Source organism: Carcharhinus amblyrhynchos, chromosome 17 (genome assembly GCF_965287045.1).
Source record: "Carcharhinus amblyrhynchos chromosome 17, sCarAmb.v2.hapA, whole genome shotgun sequence".
Lineage (NCBI taxonomy): Eukaryota > Metazoa > Chordata > Chondrichthyes > Carcharhiniformes > Carcharhinidae > Carcharhinus > Carcharhinus amblyrhynchos.
In genome coordinates this window covers 51754530-51779645 of record NC_137340.1, presented here as the reverse complement: position 1 = coordinate 51779645, position 25116 = coordinate 51754530, and the positions used below count along the sequence as shown (strand labels likewise).

General features: G+C 44.9%; 1 protein-coding gene across 1 annotated transcript; it reads left to right on the top strand.

The window, feature by feature from the left end:
• The first annotated feature begins 444 nt into the window (after positions 1 to 444).
• hoga1 (4-hydroxy-2-oxoglutarate aldolase 1) lies at positions 445 to 24515 on the top strand. Its single transcript, XM_080205940.1, has 7 exons — positions 445 to 720; positions 8220 to 8348; positions 8829 to 8956; positions 12813 to 12947; positions 18758 to 18854; positions 21141 to 21274; positions 22897 to 24515. The coding sequence occupies exons 1-7, from the start codon at positions 510 to 512 to the stop codon at positions 23044 to 23046; spliced, it is 984 nt and encodes a 327-aa protein (XP_080062066.1). The 5' UTR covers positions 445 to 509; the 3' UTR covers positions 23047 to 24515.
• Positions 24516 to 25116: the final 601 nt, after the last annotated feature.

The following is a 25116-nucleotide window of genomic DNA, read 5'->3' as shown; positions in this document are numbered from 1 at the left end:
GTGAGGGTCTGTGGTTAGGGGGTTGTTGGAGTTAAGGGTTAGTTAGGGATTAGTATCAGGGATTAGAACAGGGCTGGTAGCAATGACAAGAAACCCTTTTCTGATAACAAGTTACTAGACGCGATCTTCCTGCTGCAGACAGCAATAATAAACCCGCACAGCCGTAATAAAGCACGGATAGCCTGTATTCATAGACTCGGCTCATACATGGTTAGTTGTGAATTAAAGCTTTCTGGAAATAGATTGAATGGATCGGCGCTCCACCCGCGGGACAGCAGCCAGCCTTCCAGCTCCAGCCAAACTTCCCCCCAAACTTTAACAAAACTTTAAAAAAAAACTTTCCCCGCTGGGGAAAATCATTTCTGTCGCCTCTCTAAAATAACAAGAATTCGCACACAAAAAAAGTTGGTTAGTGGGCGTGGTTATTAAAAGGACTAAGGGTTCCGGGTCAGTACTAAATTCTGCTGAGACTGAGAGTTCGGAGAGAGGTTTTACTCCTGCTTGGGGAAATGTTTTTAGGCAGAGTTTTAAGCTGGCAAGGTTTGGGGTGGAGGGCGTTCGGGAGGGGGTTCAAACAGGGCCGGTGCATGAGCTCTGGGAGCAGGCTGGATCTGAGGGGTATTTACCCTCCTATCATTACCCCCTTCAATCAGAAGGGTCAGGTGGACTATCAGCAACTGGAGAGTAACGTTCAAGAATTGAGCAAGATTCCTTTCAGAGGTAATGTGTGTATGTGAGAATTTACACTAAAAAAAAGCAATTTAATGAGGGGCGCTGAGTGGGAGCTTCATTGGTGGGTACCACTTTCAGCTGATGAGGGTGTGTTTGGACTCATTTTCCTCTATGATGCCCATAGCCTAACTTGCGTCAAGTTCCATTCACCTGCTGTGCTCACCAACCTCATTTGGTTTCCAATTGGTCAATGCCTCAAATTTAAAATGGTCATCCTTCATCGCCCTATCTCTCTAACTTCCTATGATCCATCGAGATCCCTGCTCTCCTCCAATCCTGGCCTCTTGTCCGTCCATTGACTTTCTTCATTCCATCATTGGCAGCCAATCCTTCAGCTGTCTGGGCCCTAAACTCTACAATTCCCTCTCTGAAGCCCTCTCTCTAGCTCCAAGATGATTCGTAAAGCTTACCTTTGACCAAGGTTTAGGTCACCTGCCCTAATATCTCTGACTTTGGCTTGGCTTCTTATCTAATGGCACAGTGGTTAGTACTGCTGCCTTTCAGCACCAGGGACCCGGGTTTGATTCCGCCTTGGATTGGTGTGGAGTTTGCATGTTCTCCCCATGTCTGCATGGGTGACCCTCACCCCTGTCCCTCTCTGCAACCTCAGACAGAACCACAAATTCCACTCCCTAGCCACCTTCAGGTGCTCCAGTTTCTTCCCATTATTCAAAGATGAATACGTTAAGTTTTTTGGGCATGCCAACTTGTCCCTTAGTGTGCCAAGATGTGTAGCTTAGGTGAATTGGCCATGGTAAATATGCATGGCCTAGGTAAGATGCTCTTCTGGAGAGTTGGTGCAAAAATCTGAATGGCCTCCTTCTGCACTGTAGGGATTCTATGGACATTCTTTAAGTGTCTTGGGATGTTTTGCCACATTAATGGTGCCATATAAATGCAATTAGTTGCTGTATTCAAACTGCTGTTTCCTCCAGCTAACTATTCTATTCCATTTCTCTTCCTGCACTAATGGTGCACTAAGCCAGATTTTCATCTGTTTCTGTGGCTAGTAATTCCTGGAACAGGTTGCTAATTTGTCACTGCAGCTAAACTATGGTAAAGACCAAAGCCATCGTCGTCTATCCCCAACGTCTGTTCCCTCAGCACTGGTTTCATCGCCTGCCCATGGCCACTGTCTCGGGATGAACTGGAATGTTCTCTACCTCAGTGTACTCACCAACCCTGACCCTAGCTTTCAACTGCAAATCCTCTCCATCATAGGGACTATTTCTACCTCTGTAATGTTGCCTGTCTCCTTCCCTGCCTCCACTCATCTATTGTTGAAATCCTCATCCGTGCCATTGTTACACCTTCAACAATTCCAGTGGTTTCTCACCTGCTCTTACCCTCCGCCACCTGTAATTCACCCAGAACTCTACTGCCTGAATCCTGTCCCAGTCATTCATCACCTGGTGTCCACACTGACTCCTTCTCTCTCAGTATCCCTCATTAAACAATCCCAACCTTCTGTTTAAATCTCAATATGTCTTTTTTCCCTGTTTAGCTCAGCTTATTAAACTGTTCTTTAATGTCCATCATCTGACAATGGATGTTAAAAATCTTCAGTCACAATTTCTAAAGCAGAAAATTCTTAGATTAATCATAGAATCCCTATGATGCAGAAGGAGGCCATTTGGCCTATCAACTCTGCACTGACTCTGATAGAGCATCTTACCTGGACCCACGCAACCCCAGCCCTATCCCCTAACCTTTCACATTTATCCTGTTATTCCTCTAACCTTCAAACACTAAGGGGGAATTTTCATGTGTCGCTGTGGGAATTGAAATAGGCAGGCGCCGGACCGCGTAAAGGTCTGTTGACCATTGGTGGGATTTTCCGGTTTTGGGGTGAGCGCATCCAGAAAATCCCACCCTAGGGGGCAATTTAGCATGGCCAATCCAGTTCGCCTAACCTGCACATCCTTGGAGTGTGGGAGGAAACCAGAGCACCCAGAGGAAACCCACACAAACATATTACAGTCTGTGGGATCTTGCTGTGTACAAAGCAGCTGCCACGCATCCTACATTACAACATTGACTGAAATTGAAAAGTACTCCACTGGCTGTAAAGCTCTTTGGGATGTCCTGTACTTATGAAAGGTGCTATGTAAATGCAAAAGTCTTTTGTGGCATAGTGGCACAGAGATTAGCACTGCTGCCTCACAGCACCAGGAACCTGGGTTCAATTCCCAGCTTGGGTCACTGTCTGTGTGGAGTTTGCACATTCTCCCCATGTTTGTGTAGATTTCCTCCAGGTGCACCGCTTTCCTCCCCACAGTCCAAAGATGTGCAGGGTACGTGGATTGGCCATGCTAAATTAACCCGAGTATCGGGGATTAGCAGGATAAATATGAGGGGTTACGGGAATAGGGCCTGGGTGGGATTGTAGTTGATGCAGGTTTGATGGGCCGAATGGCCTCCTTCTGCACTGTAGGAATTTTATGGATTTTGTGATTATGTCGGCCTACGTATCCCATGCAGCTGGAGGTCAGGGGTCAGCATGTGTCCCATGTAGCTGAGGGTCGGAGTAACTATTTTGCGATCCTGATTTGGAATACGCCTCACTGGCCCAAGGACAATAAAAGTACCTCAGACTGGAGTCAGGTAAGTCGAGGCAGACTGGGGTGCAAACCTGCGAATATTATGTACAGCTCAACTCCATTCCCTAGACAGTTCACTGACCCACCAGCCACATCTGTACCTCTTTGTGCATTTTATCAGTGGACCAGTAACTATTGCTGACTACAGGTCACTGGTTTTGCAGCTTTAGGTTCTATTCTTGTTTTCTACATGAATGTTTACACACAAGATCCTTGGACATTGAACCTGGTGAATTTTCCATCCGGACTGCACTCTTTGCCCACTTGTTTATTTTAATCTGTCACTAAATTCTCCAAGTTCCATCATCAAAGGCCCATTCATTGTAGAACATTGGCGAATCATTGTATTTTTCCCCCCACCTTTGGCCACACTCGTGAAACATAGAAACAAAGAAAATGGGTGCAGGAGCAGGTCATTCAGCTTTTCGAGCCTGAGCCACCATTTAATATGATCATGGCTGTTCATGCACTTTCAGTATCCCACTCTCAGTTTCTCTCCGTACCCTTTGATCCCTTTAGCTATAAGGGCAACGTCCAGCTCCCTTTTGAACATTTCTAACAAACTGGCCCCAACAGCTTTCTGTGGTAGAAAATTCCACTGGTTCACAACTCTCTAAATGGCTTACCCCTTATTCTTAGTCTATGATCCCTGGTTTTGGATGACCCCCTAGTTCTGGACCTCCCTAACACTGGGAAAATTCTTATATAAAAGCAAATTACTGTGGATACTGGAATCTGAAGTCAAAAGAGAAAATGCTGGAAAATCTCAATGGGTCTGGCAGCATCTATAAGGAGAATAAAGAGCTGACATTTTAAGTCCAAATGACCCTTTGTCAAAGGAATATTCTTCTTGCATCTAGCCTGTCCAGTCCCATCAGGTTTTTATATGATTCTATGAGATTCCCCTCTCATTCTTCTAAATTCCAGTAAGTACTAGCCCAGTTGATCCAGTCTCTCTTCATATGTCAGTCCTGCCATCCGGGAATCAGTCTGATGAACCTTTGCTGGACTCCCTCAATAGCAAGAATGTCCTTCCTCAGATTAGGAGACCAATACTCAAGGTGTGGCCTCACCTAAGCCCTCTATAACTGCAGCAAAACATCATCTTTACTCTATACACTGAATATATACAGTTCAAGTATCAGCCAAGATGGAATTTCAAATTCTCGTCTTTGTCTAGATCCCGCCAGTACCCTGGTCATTAGAGTCAGATAGTGCAGCAAAGGCTGTTCTGTCCATCGAGTCTGCAATAACTACCACTAAAATTGCGCTAATTCCTTTTCCAGCACTTTAAAGGCTGTGAGGTTCCTGGTTCCCACTACTCCCAGACAGTACATTCCAGATTCCCATCACCCTCTGAGTGAATTTCATTTCTCAAATCCCCTCTGAATCTCTTGCCCCTTACTTTAAAACTATGCCCCCTCGTGATTGACCCCTCAACCAAGGGAAACAGCTGCTCCCTACTCACTCTGCCCAGACTCCTCATAATCTTAAACACCTCAACCATGTCCTCCTTCAGCCTTCGCTGCTCTAGAAAAAACAATCCAAGCCTATCTAGTTTCTTCTTATAGCTCAAATGCTCTATCCCAGGCAACATCCTGGTGAACCCTCTCTGCACCCGGTCTAGTGCAATCACTTCCTTCCTATATAGTACTCTTAGTAATTTGCTGCAGCCCTCCTACCCTCTGAGATCACTTTCTCCTCTAATTCTGGCCTCTTGTCGCTCCCTGGTTTTTATTGCTCCACCACTGGTGGCCGTGCCTTCAGCTGCCTGGGCTCCGCATTTTGGATTTCCCTCCCTAAAACTCTCCACCTTCTCTCCTTCTTTGAGAAGCTGTTTAAAATCTATCTTTTTGATCAAGCCCTTGATCACCTGTTGTATGGTCTCTTTATGCGGTTCATTGTCAAGGTTTCATTTAAGAATGCTTTGGGACTTGCTCCCAGCAGGGTGGCACAGTGGTTAGCACTGCTACCTCACAGCGCCAGGGACCCCGGTTCGATTCCCGGCTTGGGTCACCGTGTGCGGAGTTTGCACGTTCTTGCCGTGTCTCTGTGGGTTTCCTCCCACAGTCTAAAAGATGTGCAAGTTAGGTGGATTGGCCATGCTAAATTGCCCCTTAGTGACAAGGGATTAGCATGTTAAATACATGGGATTATGGGGATAGGGCCTGGGTGGCATTGTGGTCAGTGCATTGATGGGTCAAATGGCTTCCTTCTGCACTGTAGGGATTCTATGACATTTTATTAAACTGTAGAAATCGTGCTTCAAAGCTGAGATCTTTCAGTTTCCTCCAATTCTGGCCTCTTGCCCTTCACATCTCTGTGTTACTTCAAATCACACACACACCGATTGGTGGGCAGTCTGCCCATCACCCCCATTCTTTAGTTTCCCGATCCTGACAGCTATATGCTAGAAAGTAAAGTAAAATTTATTTATTAGTCACAAGTAGGCTTACATTAACACTGCAATGAAGTTACTGTGAAAATTCCCTAGTCGCCACACCTAGTCGTTCGGGTCAATGCACCTAACCAGCCCGTCTTTCAGAATGTGGGAGTAAACCGGAGCACCTGGAGGAAACCCACGCAGACACGGGGAGAATGTGCAGACTCCACACAGACAGTAACCCAAGTGACACCAGCTTGGTGGGTTGGATCTCTCTCTCCTTTAATGTCAACAAAATGAAGGAGATTGTCATCGACTTCAGGAAGTGTAAAGGCGAACGTATGCTTGTCTACGTCAATGGGGACAAAGTAGAAAGGATCGAGAGCTTCAAGTTTTTAGGTGTCCAGATCACCAACAACCTGTCCCGGTCCCCCCCATGCCAACGCTATAGTTAAGAAAGCTCACCGTCTCTACTTACTCAGAATACTAAGGAAATTTGGCATGTCAGCTACAACTCTCGCCAACTTTTACAGATGCACCATAGAAAGCATTCTTTCTGGTTGTATCACAGCTTAATATGGCTCCTGCTCTACTCAAGACCGCAAGGAACTATAAAAGGTCGTGAATGTAGCCCAATCCATCATGCAAATCAGCCTCCCATCCATTGACTCTGTCTACACTTCCCGCTGCCTTGGCAAAGCAGCCAGCATAATTAAGGATCCCACGCATCCCAGACATTCTCTCTTCCACCTTCTTCTGTCGGGAGAAAGATACAAAAGTCTGGGGTAACATACCAACAGATTTGAGAATAGCTTCTTCTCTGCTGCCATTAGACTTTTTTGAATGGACTTACCTTGCATTAAGTTGATCTTTCTCCCCATCCTAGCTATGACTGTAGCACTGTAACAGTACATTCTGCACCATATGGCTCCTTGAATGTGCTCTGCCATTCATTAATACCATGGCTAGACTTCAATCTCAACTCTATTTTTCTGCTCACTCACATATCCACCGGATTCTCATATTGCTATGGGCTTTGACAATATTCCACCAATAGTACTGAAGACTTGTGCTCCAGAACTTGCTGCGTCCGTAGCCAAACTGTTCCTGTACAGCTACAACACTGGCATCTACCTGGCAATGTAGATATGTCCTGTACACAAAAAACAGGTCAATTACTGCCCAATCATCAATAAAGTGATGGAGGCAGTGGTCAAGAGTGCTATCAAGTGACACTTGCTCAGCAATAACCTACTCACTGATGCCCAGATTGGGTTATGCCAAGGCCACTAAACTCCTGACCGCATTATGGGCCTTAGACAGAGATGAATTTCAGAGGTGAGCCTGAGAGGGATTGCACTTGACATCAAATCAGCATTTTACCGAATGTGGCATCAGGGAATCTGCAAGATGAAAGTAATTGGAGGAAACTCTCCACTGGTTGGAGTCAGAAGAAGCTGGTTGTGGTTGTTGTAAACCAATCATTTCATTCCCAAGACATCTCTGCAGGAGTCCCTCAGGGTAATGTCCTCGGCTCAACCATTTTCAGCTGCTGCATCAATGACCTTTCCTCCATCTTGATGTCATCTTAATCTTTCTCCCCACAGCCTATGGTCATCTGAAACTATGGTGACTTTACCCTTATCCCTTTGCAGACTCTTCCTATCCTCCTCACAGCTCACTTTCCCAGTTGTCTTCATATCATCAGCAAACTTTTCTTTTCATTCATTCATTCATGGAACATTACGTCGCTGGCTGGCCAGCATTTATTGTCCAACCCTAGTTGCCTGAGGGCAGTTGAGTGTCAACCACATTGCTGTGGACCTGGAGTCATGTGTAGGTCAGACCAGGTAAGGACGGCAGATTTCCTTCCCTAAAGGGCATTAGTGAACCAGAAGGGCTTTTCTGACAATCGACTCAGAAACATTACACTAAGTCTCTTCATCTAAATCATTATTGTAAACAGCTAAGGTCCCAGCATTGAGCTACAACTCGCCAAAACCAAGAAGATCTTTTATTTTTATTGCCTGTGCTTTTCACCCAGTTAACCAAATCCGTGCTAATTACCTCCAATCTGTGGACCCATTTTTTTGTGTGCGACAACTTTTCAAATGCCTTTTGAAAACGCAAACGTACTCCATCCACTGCTTCACCGTTGTCTATACTGTCCATTACATCTTCCAAAATATTCTACTGAAGGGGTGCTGCACTAATGGGAGTGCTCATCCTTTGGTTGAGATGTTAAACCGAGGCCTTGGCTGCCCTCTCATGGCAGCAGAGAGCAAGAGAGTTCACTGGTTTGGGCTGATATTCAGCCCTCAACTAACATCGCCAGAACAGGTCATTGCTGCTTGTGGGATCTTGCTGTGTGCAAATCGGCTTCCGTGTTTCCTATAACACTGCCTACACTTAAAATAAAAATAGATAATTTGGCTGTAAGGCGGTTGGGGATATTCTGAGGGAGAAATGGGCACCATATAAATGTCAGATCTTTCTGTTTGCAGGACTGGTCGTTCAGGGCTCCAACGGAGAGTTTGTCTTCCTGACCAGTGAGGAGCGCATTGAAGTTGTTCGCAGAGTGAAGCAGGTGTTACCTGCGGAGAAGCTACTGATAGCTGGATCTGGCTGTGAATGTAAGTGAAGACTGTGAATGTTCTGAGACAAAAACAAAAGTAGAATGCTGCAGAGGCGAGGGAAAAGTCCAGAATGGGACTCTTCACCTCAACCATAAGGGCTTTGGCCTATTTGTGGATGCAGGTTTCACTGGTGATGAGGGTTGGGTAGATGCAGAGGTGGGGGACGTGATGATGGCTAGAAGAACCAGTCCAGGTGACCCAGTGGAACAAGCTCTTCAAGTACTAGTGCACTGAGGAACTGGGCCAGTGGAATTTGGAGTAACACTCAGTCCCGCTGTGCTGTTGGATTAGGCACACGGGCCTAGTCACTTTTTTTTATCTTTAACCATCCTATGATTTTCCAGCAAATAAATAAATGACAGCCTCAGTTATGGGTCAGTGAGCATGCCCACATTGCTGTGGTCACTGTGAGTGATCCCGTTGCCATGGTTACTGTGAACAGGCTATAAGCAGCAATTTTGTTTTATTTCCCAACAGCCACAGCGGCCACTATTGCAATGACGCACGATATGGCAGAAGCAGGCGCGGCCGCAGTGATGGTCATCACTCCGTGTTACTATCGAGGCAGAATGAACAGTGCTGCCTTCATACAGCACTACACACAGGTAGCCGTGGGGCGCACACCTGGTAATGGCAATATGATGGTCTTGCTCAGTTCATTTATGACTTTTTTGGTGCCTCTTCTTGCACTTACTCTCATTTTTCCTTCCTTGCCCCATTGAAAACTGTTGGAAGGAACAGCCATAGCTGGTCGCCCTTTATAATTTGACAGATTTACATAGAAACATAAAAACTAGGAGCAGGAGTAGGCCATCTGACTCCTGCCCTGTTATTCAGTAAGATCATGGCTGATCTTTTTGTGGACTCGACTCCACTTACCCGCTCGCTCACCCTTGATTCCTTTAAAATTGGGGGAGGCAAAAATTTATCTATCCTTGCCTTAAAAACATTCCATGAGGTAGCCTCAACTGTTTCACCGGGCAGGGAATTCCAGAGATTCACAACCCTTTGTGTGAAGAAAACTTCTCCTCAACTCAGTCCTAAATCTGCTCCCCCTTATTTTGAGGCCATGCCCCCTAGTTCCTGTTTCACCTGTCAGTGGAGACAACTTCCCTGCTTCTATCTTATCTATTCCCTTCATCATCTTGCATGTTTCTATAAGATCTCCCCTCATTCTTCTGAATTCCAATGAGTATAGCCCCAGTCTACTCAGTCTCTCCTCAGAAGCCAACCCTCTCAACTCCGGAATCAACCTAGTGAATCTCCTCTGCACCCCCTCCAGTGCCAGTACGTCCTTTCTCAAATAAGGAGACCAAAACTGTACGCAGTACTCCAGCTGTGGCCTCACCGGCACTGTATACTCTGTAACATTGTGTCTGTGTCCTTTCACCCAGCCCAGTCTCTCCTCCCCTCTGTCTCACTCACTCTCGCACTGTTACATTTATGTTTGCTCCGTCTCTTTACTGTGATTGTTTTATTCTTTATGAATCAAGACTTTTTTAGTTATCTAAGTGCGACATCTATAAGGTAGATGGTCAACATCTTTTCCCAAAGGTAGGGGAGTCTAAAACTGGAGAGCATAGGGTTAAGCTGAGAGGGGAGAGATACAGAAGTGCCCAGAGGGGCATTTTCTTCACTCGGAGGTTGGTGAGTGTCTGGAACAAGTTGCTAGATGTAGTAATAGAGGCGGGTAAAAATTTGTCTTTTAAAAAGCATTCAAATAGTTACAAGGGTACGATGGGTACAGAGAGATATGGACCAAATGCAGGCAATTGGGACTAGCTTAGTGGTAAAAACTGGGTGGCATGGACAAGATGGGCCAAAGGACCTGTTTCCATGCTGTAAGCCTCGATGACTCAATCACTATAATTGCATCAGAAAATTTAATATCAAAACCAAATTGAAGCTTGATGGCTTTTGCTGATTAGAGAGAGTTCAATTTCTTTTTAATTCATCCGAAGGACATGGGAGTCGCTGGCTGGCCAGCATTTATTGCTCATCCCTAGTTGCCCTTGTTCAGAGGACAGTTCAGACTCGAACACATTGCTGTGGCTCTGGATTCACATGTAGTCATGATGTGGAGATGCCAGCATTGGACTGGGGTAAATGCAGTAAGAAGTCTGACAACACCAGATTGGACTTCAACCTGGTTTTGTCAGACTTCTTACTGTGTCACATGTAGGCCAGACCAGATAAAGAAGGCAGATTTCCTTCCCTAAAGAACATTAGTGAACCAGATGGGGTTTTCCAACAATCAACAATAGTTTCATGGTCATCGGTAGATTCTTAATTCTAGATTTTTTTAAATTGAATTCTAATTCCACCATCTGCCGTGGCAGGATTTGAACTTGGATCCCCAGAATATAGCTGAGTTTCTGGGCTAATAAACTGGCAATAATACCACTAGGCCGTTGCCTCCCCCAATTCAACAACAGAGTCCAAAAAACAAGCATTGAACTGTCAGTTAATAATAAAAACTTGCATCCCTATAGCAACTTTCATGACCATAGCAAGTCCCTGAGTAAAGACAATTAAGTGCTTTTAGAATTGTAATCAGTGTTTATAATGTAGGAAACACAGCAGCTAATTTATGCACAGCAAGATTCCACCAACATCATTGTGATAATGACCATTTCATTCGTCTCCTATGGGTTTGAGGGATAAATGCTGGACAGGCTAGGCTTGTATCTGTTGGAGTTTGGAAGACATGATGTGGAAATGCCAGCGTTGGACTGGCGTAAACACAGTAAAAAGTCTGACAACACCAGGTTTTAGTCCAACCAATTTATTTGATAATACTCACAAGCTTTCGAGGGGACTGCCTCTTCGTCAGGTGAATGGAGAGTTCTGGCCTCAGACAGAGCATATAAAGCACAGACAGTTTAGAGATTACTGATTAAAATGATTAAAAGGATTCGCATTTTAATCAGTAATCTCTAAACTGTCTGTGCTTTATATGCTCTGTCTGAGGCCAGAACTCTCCATTCACCTGACGAAGAGGCAGTCCCCTCGAAAGCTTGTGAGTATTATCAAATAAATCGGTTGGACTAAAACCTGGTGTTGTCAGACTTTTTACGGAGTTTGGAAGAGCCAGAGGCAACTTGATTGAAACGTATAAATCTCGAGGGGTACTGACAGGGTGGATGTGGAGAGGATGTTTCCACTTGTGGGAGAATTTAGAACTAAGAGGCCAGTGTTTAAAAATATAGGATCACCCATTTAAAACTGAGATGAGGTGACATCTTTTCACTGAAGATCATGAATCTTTGGAGCTCACTTCCTGAAAAGAAGGTGGAATTGGGAGTTGGCTTTAGGGCTGAATAGCCTATTCTTGTCATATATTGTATCGTTTATATCATATATATAAACTGGTCAGAAAACCATAAACAAGTTACAACACAGAAGGAGGCCATTCAGCCAATCTTGTCCTTGCCAGCCCGAGCACACCCAGATGCTCTTTCTAATGCCATCTTCCTGCACCTAGGTCATAGCCCTGTGGCTTGCAGCATGGTGGCACAGTGGTTAGCACTGCTGCCTCACAATGCTAGGGGCCTGGATTTGATTCCTGGCTTGGGTCACTGTCTATGCAGTTTGCATGTTCTCCCCATGTCTCCATGGGTTTCCTCCAGCTGCTCCGATTTCCTCCCACAGTCCAAAAGACATGCTGGTTAGGTGTATTGGACTTGCTAAATTCTCCCGCAATGTGTCCAAACAGGCGCCAGAGTGTGGCAACTAGGGGATTTTCACAATAACTTCATTGCAGTGTAAATGTAAGCCTATTTGTGACACTAATAAATAAGTTTTAAACTTAAGGTGCAGGTCCAGGTACTTTTAAAAGAATTTAGGGTCTCTGCCTCCATCACTAACTTGGACAGTGAATTCCAGACATCCATCACCCTCTGCGTAGAAAAGTTCTTCCTCATGTCCTCTCTACGCCATCTTGAATCTATGCCCCTGGTTCTAGAATTCTCTATCAAGGGAAACAATTTTATCCTGTCCACTTTATCTCTTCCCCTCATCATTTGGTTCATCTCTATCAAGACACCCCTCAGCCTTCTTTGTTCCAAGGAAAATAACCCCAACCCCTCCTCATTGCTCAATGTTCTGGCAACTTTCTTGTAAACAAAGGATAACTCCCACGATCGTTTTAAAATGATGGTATCGAATCTGTTAAGAGAAGGTGGACAGTGCCTCCGACAGCGTAGCACTCCCTCCGTACCAATTTTCGTGTTCATGTTCTGGACAAGCCAACCTTCTGATTTTGAGGTGAGAATGCTACCAGCTGAACCATGGGTGATGTGCAGGAGGCAAAAGAGTTTTGTACAAAAATAATTGCCACACTGTAACATTGCATGATTTCAGCATATTGCTGAATATAGGAATGAGTGAGCAGTAATGTGGTGAGGTTTAGCCTCACGAGCGGGGGACCTTTTAACCAGTTACTCTTTATTTAAAATGCAGGTAGCTGATGCCTCATCTGTTCCCGTTGTGCTGTACAGTGTCCCGGGGAACACTGCATTGGAGCTACCGTTAGATGCCATCCTCACCCTTTCTCAACATCCTAATATTGTTGGGCTGAAGGACAGTGGCAACGATGTAAGTGGTCATCATCATTTTTGCATCCTCCCTTGGGAAATGCAGGAAAAGGGGGACATTCAGCCCCCACTGAGCTTGTCCCATCATTCACCTTGATCATGGCCGATCAGCATCTTAATTCCGTGACTAGGGCAGCACGGTGGCACAGTGGTTAGCACTGCTGCGTCATAGTGCCAGGGACCCGGGTTCCCACCGTGTTCTCACCGTGTCTGCGTGAGTTTCCTCCGGGTTTTCAGGTTTCCTCCTGCAGTCCAAAGATGTGCAGGTTAGGTTGATTGGCCACGCTAAGTTGACCCTAGTGTTCGGGGATTGGCAGGGTAAGTATATGGGGTGACAGAAATAGGGCCTGGGTGGGATTATGATTGATGTAGACTTGATGGACTGAATGGCCTCCTTCTGCATTGTAGGGATTCTATGAATTCACCAAAGCCTTAAAGTCCTTGCTCAACAACAATCCAGCCATCTCAGCCTCTAACATTTCAATTGATCTCCCTGGAACCCCATTCTCCCTTTGGAGGAGAGGGTTCCTGGTTTCCTCTCCCCTTTTTGTAAAGATGTGCTTCCAGACATCACCCCTGAACTCTGATTTTAAGGTTGCACCATACTGTGGGCACTGGAGAGCCTCTTGTTGCTGTGAGATGGCACTGGGGTCAGTGACCAGCAAGGGGGAGGTATCAGAACAGATCTTGGTCCCGATCTTGCAGCAGGAGTTAGTAGTTGATGACTAGGACAGGAGTGCTTCTGCCATTATGTTTCATCCCTCTTCTCGCCCAGACACCGCTCTGTTGCTTCAGAACAGCTAAATCACAACATAAGAAGCAAGCAAAAATTGGAATCTTGATGATGTGTATCAAAGCACTTTTTAAAATTCTTTCATGGGACGTGGGCATCGCTGGCTGGCCAGCACTTATTACCCATCCCTAGTTGCCCTTGAAGGTGGTAGTGAGCTGCCTTCTTGATTCGCTGCAGTCCATGTGCTGTGGGTTGACCCACAATGCTGTTAGGGAGCGAATTCTAGCATTTTGACCCAGCAACTGTGAAGGAACGGCGAAATATTTCCAACTCAGGATGGTGAGTGGCTTGGAGGGGAACTTGCAGGTGGTGGTGTTCCCATTTATCTGCTGCCCTTGTCCTTCTAGATGGAAGTGGTTTTGGGTTTGGAAGGTGCTGTCTAAGGATCTTTGGTGAATTGCTGCAGTGCATCTTGTAGTTAGTACACAGTGCTGCTACTGAGCGTCGGTGGTGGAGGGATTGAATGTTTGTAGATGTGGTGCCAATCAAGCACGTTGCTTTGTCCTGGATGGCAGAAGGTACTTAAGAGTCAACCACATTGCGATGGATCTGGAGTCACATGTAGGCCAGACCAGGTAAGGACAGCAGATTTCCTTCCCTAAAGGACATTAGTGAACCAGATGGCTTTTATAACAATGGTTTCATGGTCATTCGTAGATTTTAATTCCTGATTTATACTGAATTAAAATTTCACCATCTACCATGGTGGGATTCAAGCCCGGGTCCCTAGAACGTTACCCTGGCTCTCTGGATTACTAATTCAGTGACTCCAGTCATTATTGATTCTGTTGAATGTGAATGTCTTTGGCAAAGCCAGCATTTGTTGCCCATTCTTGATTGCCCTTGAACTGAATGGTTTGCTCAGCCATTTCAGAGTCAACTACATATAGGCCCGACGGGGAAGGATTTCCATCCCTGAAGGATATTAATAACCAGATGGGTTTTTACAACAAGCGATGGTAGATTTCATTGCTGCTGTTCCTGGGATAGCTTTGAATTATAGATTTTTAAAAATTACTAATTGAATTTAAATTCCACCATTTGCCGTAACTGTGCGTTGGCAGTGGATAGTCTTTAAAGAACTATTATATATCATACAGCACTTATACATTCCCTCAGAGCACAAAAACCCAAAACAGCCAGTCAACCACAGCCAACAAAGGTAGTTAAAATTGTATAAGATTAAAAGAAAAATTGCCAGAAACCTGATGATTGAGTTATTTGGAATGCAGCAAAGGAAGAAACTGACAAAGGGAGAACAGAATGTGAATGCAATTTAGCAAATAACAAAAAAGTGCACTGTAAAAGTTTCTACAGATATGTAAACAAGAAGTGTTTGACCAACAAATGCGGGGCCATCATAGGCAGAATCAGGATAATTCATAATGGGGAATAGAGAAATGGCAGAGGAGCTAAATGATTACTTTGTGACTGTTTTCACTAAGGAAGATTTAGGATATCTCCCAGATGTGGCGATCCAAGGGACTGGGGAGAATGCGGGAGCTGAAAGAAACTAGTACAAAAAAGTCGTATTTGAGAAATTAATGGGACTGAAAGTTGTTAAATCACTGGGACGTGATACTGTACATCCCAGGTTGTTGAAGAAGGTTTCTATAGAAGCTGCATTGGTAATCATCTTCCAAAATTCTATAGATTCAGGAATGGCTCCTGAAGATCGGAAGATGGCAAATGGCACCCCACTGTTTAAGAAGGGAAGGAGAGATAAAACAGGGACCTTCAGACCTGTCAGATGTCCATCAACAGTAGGAAAAATGCTAGAAGCTATTATACAGCATGTGATAAGTGGACACTTGGGCAAAAATAATCTGATTGGACATAGTGTGGACTTAAGAATGGAAAATTACTTTGTTGAACTTGTTGGAGTTTTTTGTAAGATGTTAGGAAGAAAATGAAAAAGGAGAGTTGATGGGCATAGTGTACTTGGATTTTTAGAAGGCTTTTGATAAACTTCCCCACAGGAAGTTGATCAGCGAAATAGAAACTGTGAGATAGAAGCAACATTGTGTCATGGATTGAGGATTAGCTAACAGGCAGAATATAGGAATAAATGGGTAATTCTCGCGTTGGCAGGCTGTGGCTAGTAGGATACCACAAGCATCAGTATTTGGGCCTGGCTATAAATAATATGATGTGGAGATGCTGGCGTTGGACTGGGGTAAAACACAAAGAAATCCCACAACACCAGTTTAAAGTCCAAACAGGTTTATTTGTAGCAAACGCCGCAAGCTTTCGGGACAGCCTGTCCCTTCGTCAGATGGCTGGGAGTTCTGGAACTCAGGACAGGCTGTCCTGAAAGCTTGCGGCGTTTGCTACAAATAAACCTATTTGGACTTTAAACTGGTGTTGTGGGATTTCTTTGAGTTATAAATGTCAATGATTTGCATGTGGGGTCCAAATGTAATATTTCCAAGTTTACAGATGATACAAAGCTAGGCAGGAAAGTATGCTGAGGAAGATATAAATCTATTAGAGGAGAATTTGGACGAATTTAATGAGTGACAAGAACATGGGAGATAGAAAAATGTGAGGTAATCCAATTTGGTGGTGCACGGGTGTGCAGAGTGTTTCCTAAATAGTAAGAAATTAGTGAGTGTAGATGGACAAAGTGAGTTGAGTGTCCTTGTCCATAAGTTACTGAAGGGTAGCATGCAGATTCAACAAGCTATTAGGAAGGCTACTGGAAAGTTAGCCTTTATCACAAGAGAATTTGAGTACAAGAGGAGCGAGTGAGACTTTGTTTCAGTTGTATAGCAGCTGGTCACCTTCCCTCAACATTTATTACCCATCTCTGATGGCATTTAAGTCACATGTAGGCCAGAGCAGGTAAGGATATTAGTGAACCAGATCAGATTTTAATGATAATTGACAATGGTTTCATTGGACTTTTAATTCCAGATTTTTTTTAAATTGAATTCAAATTTCACAATCTGCTGTGGTGGGATTCGAACCCAGTTCCCCAGAGCTTTACCCTGGGTCTCTGAATTGCTAGTGCAGTGAGAATCCCACTATTCCACTGCCTCCCCTAGGGGCTGTCTAATGGAGAAAGATAGGGCAAACTGGCCGGAAACTTGTCAACTTTCAATCCCATTGATTTCTCCAATGCAACCTTCTTACTTATATACTAATTTCCTTCAGCTCCTCATTCTCCTGCATCCCTTGGATCCCTACGTCTGGGAGATTTGCTGTATCTTAGTGAGTATTCTCTAGAGTTCTGAAGAATAAGAAGTGATCTCATTGAAACCTACACAATATTTAAAGGAATGGATAGGGTAGATGCAACTAAGATGTTTCCCTTGGTTGGGGAATCTAGAACCAGGGGCACAATTTCAAGATAAGGAGGACATCTCACTTAGGACCAAGATGGGGGGGGAAATTTCTTTACGCAGGGGGTTGTGAATCTTCGGAATTCTCTACCCCACAGGGCTGTGGAAGTTCAGTCATTGTGTATGTTTAGAGCAGAGATTGATATTTCCGATTAACAATGTAACGTTTAAAAGTTTATTTATTATTGTCACAAGTAGACTTGCACTACTTGTGACAACTGTGAAAATCCCCTAGCCGCCACACGCTGGCACTTGTTCAGGTACACTGAGGGAGAATTTAGCATGGCCAATGCACCTAACCATGTCTTTTGGACTGTGGGAGGAAACCCATGCAGACACGAGCAGAACGTGCAAACTCTGCACAGACAGGGACCCACGCCGGTCCCTGGAGCTGTGAGGCAGCAGTGCGAATCACTGTGCTGCCATGCCATCCCACTATACCCACCATGGGAATAGTGGGTATATAAGACATTGATGGGTCTGATCAGCCATGATTGTATTGAAAGGTTGAGCAGGTTCGATGGGCTGAATGGCCTCCTCTTGTTCCTAGGAGGAGTTAATCATACTTTTTGTATTCTGTTCCCCAGAGTGGGGCTTCATTCCAAAACTTCCTGAATCACAGCTGATTACACGCGCTGTTTAAATCCTTGAGACCTTCAAGCTGTACCCCACAGCCTTTCCTGCAGGTGGCAGTTTTAGACTATCCCGTTCTGAATGAAGATGACTGGAGTAATTCCCCCAACCAATCAGTCCAGGAAACCAAACCACTGGAACTGGCTGGGATTGATTTTACCTACAGACTTTGATCTAAATAACTATTCTCCACTAACTGTATTTTGTTGGAAAAATAATCCTGCTTTTATTGGGAGATATTTACCCAGAAACTCAAGACAAAGTTCTGGGGACCCGGGTTCGAATCCCGTCATGGCAGATGGTGGAACTTAAATTCACCAAAAAATATCTGGAATTAAGAATCTACTGATGATCATGAAACCATTGTCGATTGTCGGAAAAACCCATCTGGTTCACCAGTGTCCTTTAGGGAAGGAAATCTGCCATCCTTATCTGGTCTGGCCTACATGTGACTCCAGAGCCACAGCAATGTGGTTGACTCTCAACTGCCCTCGGGCAACTAGAGATGGGTAATAAATGCTGGCCAGCCAGCAATGCCCATGTCCCACAAATGAATAAAAAGAAATGTTGCTGTAGTTTCTGTTTATGATTCTGTTTGCTGTAGTTTGGTTGTAAGGATTCCTGGCACAGTGGTTAGCACTGCTGCCTCCCAGTGCTAGGGATCCAGGTTCAAGTTTGGCCTCAGGTTACTGTCTGTGTAGAGTTTGCACATTCTCCCCGTGTCTGCGTGGGTTTCCTCCGGATGCTCCAGTTTCCCCCTCAGTCCGAAAGATATGCTGTAAGTGGACTGACCATGAAAAGTTTTCCCCTTAGTGTCCAAAGATATGTAGGTTAGGGGGATTGGGAAGGCCTGGGGAAGTTCCTCTGTTGGAAAGTTGGTGCAGACTCGATGGGCTGAATGGCCTGCTTCTGCACTTGTAGGGATTCCATGATTTAACAGACTTGGTATGCTGTGAGTCCTGTTGTAAAACCGGCCTTACCGCTAACTCATTGACTAACTGGCAATAGACACTGTTTTCTGATTCTGTTCACCTTCCTCAGGTTACAAGAATTGCACTGATCATTCACAAAACCAGGAACCAGGATTTCCAAGTGTTGGCTGGATCAGCAGGGTACCTCCTTGCTGCTTATTCAGTAGGTAAGGGGGCAATCCAATGTGTGTGAAAGGGAACTGGAGATGTGCTGGTTAACACAGGTATCACAGCAGCACAAAACAGGGCTATTTGGCCATGGTCCTGTGCTGGGTCTTTGAAAGAGCTATTGGATCCGTCCTTGTGTTTTCTGACTGATCCTGTGGAAATGGGAAAGCTCTGCAGGTCTGAGAAGGGCACAGAAAGAAATCTCACAACACCAGGTTAAAGTCCAACAGGTTTATTGGCAGCACGAGCTTTCAGAGCACTGCCCCTTTATCAGGTGATGCAGATTTTTTCACAAACAGGGAATGTATAGACACAAACTCAATTACAAGATAATGGTTGGAATGCAAATCTTAACAGGTGCAGACAATGTGAGTGGAGAGAGGGTTAAGCACAGGTTAAAGACATGTGAATTGTCTCCAGCCAGGACAGTTAGTGAAATTTTGCAAACCCAGGCAAGTCTTGGGAGTACAGATAGTGCGACATGAACCCAAGATCCTGGTTGAGGCCGTCCTCATGTGCGGAACTTGGCTATCAGTCTCTGCTCAGCGACTCTGCCTTGTGTGTCGTGGAGGCACTCACGTTGTCTGCACCTGTAAAGACTCGCATTCATCCATTATCTTGTTTATGTCTGTATGTGCCCTGTTTGTGAAACAGATCCTGCACTCGCCCGATGAAGGTGCAGCGCTGCAAAAACTCGTGCCACCAAATAAACCTGTTGGACTTTAACCTGGTGTTGTGAGACTACTTACTGTGTCTACCCCAGTCCAACACCGGCATCTCCACATCATGGTCTGAGGGGCCTGAGAAGTTACTGTCCCTCTCACCACATCACCCCACGCCCCCCACACACCCATCACACCCCCACCAGACCCTCCGTATAGACTGAACACGAGGGAGTAAGGGTACAGTGAAACGGGATTGAATTTCCTTTTGATAGTTTGGATTAACTGGTCTGCGCTGGGCTTATCCTTCGCTGCCTGTCATGGAGTGGGGAGCAGTGGGTTCCAGGGACAGTGTCAGGTGGAGAGTTTGCCTGGGACGATACGTCTGTCACACTGGCTGATTGCTGAGATATCAGATTAGCTTTATCCTGGAGTAGTTCTTCCTTAACATGACCGGATGAACGAATAAGGAGTTCAACAACGTGATTTAAATTGGAGGTCAGAGATTGAGCCATAGAGGGCAGGAGCAGCACAATGGGAGAAGTGCAAAGAGGCTTCAAATGAAGGGAAGGTTGTCCCAGAGTGAGACAGAGATAGAATGGTTCTTTATTCCTATCACACCGGTCAATTCCAGAATATTCTATGAGACTTTGAATTCCAGATGACAGTCTTACCAGTTAGCCATGGGAAATGCGTGAGGTTGTAGGGATAGACTGTTGGAGAGTTGGTGCAGACTCGATGGGCCGAATGGCTTCTTCTGCACTGTAGAGATTCTATGAATGTTGGCCGAGGGATAAATATTAGTCTGAACACTAGAGGGAAGCCCCGGCTTTCTCTTTTGGAATAGTGTGTAGATATGTTGCACCCAGCTGAGAGGCAGGAGGAGGTTGGTGTGATATCTCATTCAAAAGACAAGACAGTACTTACATGAGAGGTATCAGTGTGGATTGTGATCAGAAATCTCTGCAGTGGGATGTGACCTTTCAGACTAAAGAACTAGCATGCTAGCCACAGATGATTTGATTTTTGATTTGATTTATAATTGTCACATGTATTAGCATACAGTGAAAAGTATTGTTTCTTGCACCAAAGCATACCATACATAGAGAAGGAAATGAGAGAGTGCAGGATGTAGTGTTACAGTCATAGCTGGGGTGTAGGAAAAGATCAACATAATATAAGTCCATTCAAAAGTCTGACAGCAGCAGGGAAGAAACTGTTCTTTAGTTGGTTGGTACATGACCTCAGACTTTTGTATCTTTTTCCTGACGGAAGAAGGTGGAAGCCTGGTGTGTGTGGGGTTCTTAATTATGCTGGCTGCTTTGCCGAGGCAGCGGGAAGTGTAGACAGTCAATGGATGGGAGGCTGGTTTGTGTGATGGATTGGGCTACATTCACGACCTTTTGTAGTTCCTTACAGTCTTGGGCAGAACAAGAGCCATACCAAGCTGTGATACAACCAGAAAGAATACTTTCTATGTTGCATCTGTAAAAGTTGGTGGGTGTCGTAGCTTACATGCCAAATTTCCTTAGTCTGCTGAGATGTGGGATTGTGAAAGTTGCTGCATAATTGTGAATTTGTCCTTTCCTTACGAGATTGATTTTGGTGTCTGTGATGTTTAAGGTGCTGTGGGTGGCGTGTGTGCCCTGGCCAATGTGCTCGGACAGCCTTTGTGCAACCTGGAAAAGCTCTGTGCCGGAGGGCAATGGGAGGAAGCTCGTGAACTCCAGTACAGGCTGATTGAACCCAACACTGCAGTAAGTATTGCTTTGACTTGCTCTTGTACATTTTTAAATGGCCAGATCTCCATTGTTGGGTGGAGACCTGATATTGGGATCATTTCCACGTGACGTGTGAGATGGACAACTGCAGTTCCCCCCCACTTTAGTCTGTCGCTGGAAGACTACCTCAGTAAGTGTGTCTAAGAGCATCGTGAAAATTCTAGTTGGTGTGGCTAAGGCTCCTTACTTGGCTACACTCCAGCAAGTAGACCTTGTGCCTCTGACTCAGTCTCTTTGCAAACGGCCCAGAGGTGGGAAGATGTTAGCAATCTCCCTTCTGCCTGCCCAGCTGTGCTGTAATTTTCTTTGTTCTTTTACGGTAGTGACTTTTAAGGGACATCTTGACAAAAACATAAATAGGATGGGAATAGAGGGATATGGTCCCCAGAATGATAAGGGGTTTTAGTTCAGTCGGTCAGCATGGGCAGTGCAGGCTTACAGGCTGAAGGGCCTGTTCCTGTGCTGTAATTTTCTTTGTTCTTACCTCTGCTCGTGCTCCCCTCATGCACTTTCGAAAACCCTGCTCTCTGTGGCTCAGAACCAGCACTCAGCTATGGCTCAGCGCCAGTTCTCTGTTCTGAGTCAGAAGGTAGATGGTTCAAGACCCACTGTAGGACTCGATCAAAAGATCTAAGTTGAGACTTCCAGTGTGGTACATAGGGAGTGCTGCACTGACAGAGGAAGGAAATGATATTTCTGGCATTGCACTATTTGAAGAATGTGTGTTCTGGCCAACATTTATCCCTCAACTGACAATAATAAAACAAATGCTGTTTGTGGGATCTTGACCTGATCAACTTAACTGCTGCATTTCCGACATTATAACCAATGATGATACTTCAAAAGTACTTTATCGGCTGTAAAGAGTAGCTTGGATATTTTGTTTTATTCGTTCACGTGGGCTTCCCTGACTCGATTGGTATACGTTGCCCATTCAGTCATAGTAGCTGTGCAGTGGCCCCACTGGGGGGGGAGGAAGTCAGAGCTTGGTATTCTGCATCTAAGCTCCTGACCCATCCATTACCTCTTCACTACCTGAAAGTCTCAAGTCAGGATTGTGTTAGAATACTCCCCACTTGCCACGATGGGTGTGGCTTTAGCAATGTTTCAGAAGTTCAGCATCATTCAGGGAAATGCAGTTTGCTTTATTGGTACCCCCTTAAAACATTCAGACCCTCCACCACCAATGCACAGCAACAGCAGAATGTTTCATCTACAAGATGCACTGCATGCAGTGACTCACCAAAGATCCTTTGACAGCATCTTCCAAATCCACAATTTCTACCACCTAGAAGCACAAGTGTGCCTGCAAGTTCCCTTCCAAGCCCCACACCATCCCGATTTGAAACCAGAATTGGTGGTTTTTTAAATCATTGTTGGGTCAAAACCTTGGAACTCCGTCTCTAACAGCATTGTGGGTGTACCTACACCACAGGTTCAAGAACACATCTCACCACCTTCTCAGGAGCAATTAGTGGTGTGCCTTACCATATACTGAGGATGACTCTGATGTATTAAAAATGATCTATGTGGTTTTGTTTACATGTTCTTGTTGAGCTCCCATTCAGACATAACAGAGGTAATGTTATTTCCTGCAGGTTACACAAAAATTTGGTATTGCAGCCCTCAAGGAGGCAATGGGATGGTTTGGATATTACGGGGGACTTTGCCGTGCTCCCTTGTTGCCATTGACTGAGGCAGAGAGAAAAGACTTGCGGAACAACTTTGCGTCCAATGGCTGGATCTGACCTGGTTTACAGCAAGTGCCACACGCCCTATGCTTTGGAAGGAGTCACATTTCAAATTCACATGAAGTTGAGTGCTGTTACTAATTCCTTAATCAAGTGCATGTCATCTTCCCTCACCTCTGCCCTCAACTTCGCAGCATCAAACGAGGCCATTTGGCCCATTTGCTCTGTGCAGATGGTTTACGCTCTACATAAACATCCTCCCATATTCTACTTCCTCTCATCCTATCCACATCTCCTTCTATTATTTTCTCCTTCATGTACTTCCTAGCTTCCCCTTAGACACTCTAATGCTCTTCATCTCAACTCCAGTGTGGTCGTGAGTTCCACATTCCCACCATGCTTTGAGTAAATAAGTTGCTTATTGCGAGTCAAGGGGAAACATCTTCTCTGGGCAGGATTTTAGTCTCACTTGTCCTGAAACTGAAAAATCCTGCCCGAAGTCAACAGACCTTTCCATGTTCCACCCCTTGCCTGCTCCAATTTCCATAATGCGTGGTAAAATTCCGGCCTCAAATCCCTTTGATTATTAAAGACTTTTTTTTAAAAAGTCATCCCCTTGGCCTCCTATTCTAGTCCCCACTGAGTAAAACCTCTCAGTTCTAGCATCATTCTTGTAAATCTATTTTGCACTTTCTCCTACCTTCAAATCCAATGTGTAATATGACGACCAGATTCAGACTTGGTGCTCTAAGTGTGGACTAACCAGGGTATTTTAAAATTTCATGCAACGTCCCTGCTTTTCTGTTTTTGTTTTTGGATGGCACAGTGGTTAGCACTGCTGCCTCACAGCGCCAGGGACCCAGGTTCAATCCTGGCCTTGGGTCACTGTCTGTGTGGAGTTTGCACATTCTCCCGTGTCTGTGTGGGTTTCCTCTGGGTGCTCCAGTTTCCTCCCACAGTCCAAAGATGTACAGATTAGGTTGATTGGCTATGCTAAATTGACTCTAGTGTCAGGGGGATTAGCAGGGTAAATATCTGGGGTTACAGGAATAAGGCCTGGGTGGGATTATGTTTGGTGCAGACACGATGGGCCAAATGACCACCTCCTGTAACGCAGGGATCCTATGAAATGGGGCAATACACTCACCACATGCTGTACAGCACAGCATGATCCCATTTGTGGTCCCACACTTGGAAAATTCCCAATCACACGCTGTCAGGGCATCTCAGCGATAGCTGACTTCTCTCCATTTAACACCCCAGTACCACCTTTCAGAAACAAACTCCAAGATCCCAGAAAAGGCAAAGAAAGTGAAATGGCACGCCTGGAGTTTTGCAGCCAACTCAGAAAGGAGCCATTCAGTCCTTTTACACTGTGCCACAATGCACTCTGTGATTACCCTACCCTTTCTCCCAATTACCCTTTTAAATATTCAAACCATTTTTTTTCTGCTTCAAAGCATTTTTCAGTGTATCAATCTATGACCTATCAACCCATCACAAAATAAACTCTGCTAATCTCTCCCTCCATTCAGAAAATTTTGTCATTCAGTTACTAACTCTTCAAAGCGTAACAGTTTTTCCTGATTTTAAAACTGAATTGTAATGGTACAGGAGGCCATTTGTTCCATCATGTTTGCACCAGCTCACTATGACTGAGTACCATTCTCCTGCCTTTTCCCTGTAACCCTGCCTCTATTTTTGTGCAAATAATCATCCAATGCCCTCTTGAAAGCTGTAACTGAACTTGCCTCCTTGCACATCCCAGACCCCAAACAACTCGTGATTGAAGTCCAGTCCATCACTCAAACCAGCCTCCCATCCATTCACTCTGTCAACATTTCCTCAGGAAAATAGCCAATGTGACTGGGGACCCCATGTACCACGGACATACTCCCTTCTACCACCTTCTGTTGGGAAAAAGATACAAAAGTCTGAGATCGTATGACAACCAACTTAACAACTTCTTCCCTATTGCCATTAGGCTTTTGGACTTACCTTGCGTTAAGTTGATCTTTCTCTACACCCTAGTTATGACTGTAACACTACATTCTCCTTTCTTCTTTATGAACAGTATACTGTTGTCTTTATAATGTGAAAGAATCAATACTGTTTACTAATACATGT

Coding starts and splice junctions, on each gene's coding strand:
- hoga1 (XM_080205940.1), top strand. CDS start 510: ATGTTTTTAGGCAGAGTTTTAAGCTGGCAAGGTTTGGGGTGGAGGGCG. Junction 721..8,219: donor GAGCAAGATTCCTTTCAGAG/GTAATGTGTGTA, acceptor TTCTGTTTGCAG/GACTGGTCGTTCAGGGCTCC. Junction 8,349..8,828: donor AGCTGGATCTGGCTGTGAAT/GTAAGTGAAGAC, acceptor ATTTCCCAACAG/CCACAGCGGCCACTATTGCA.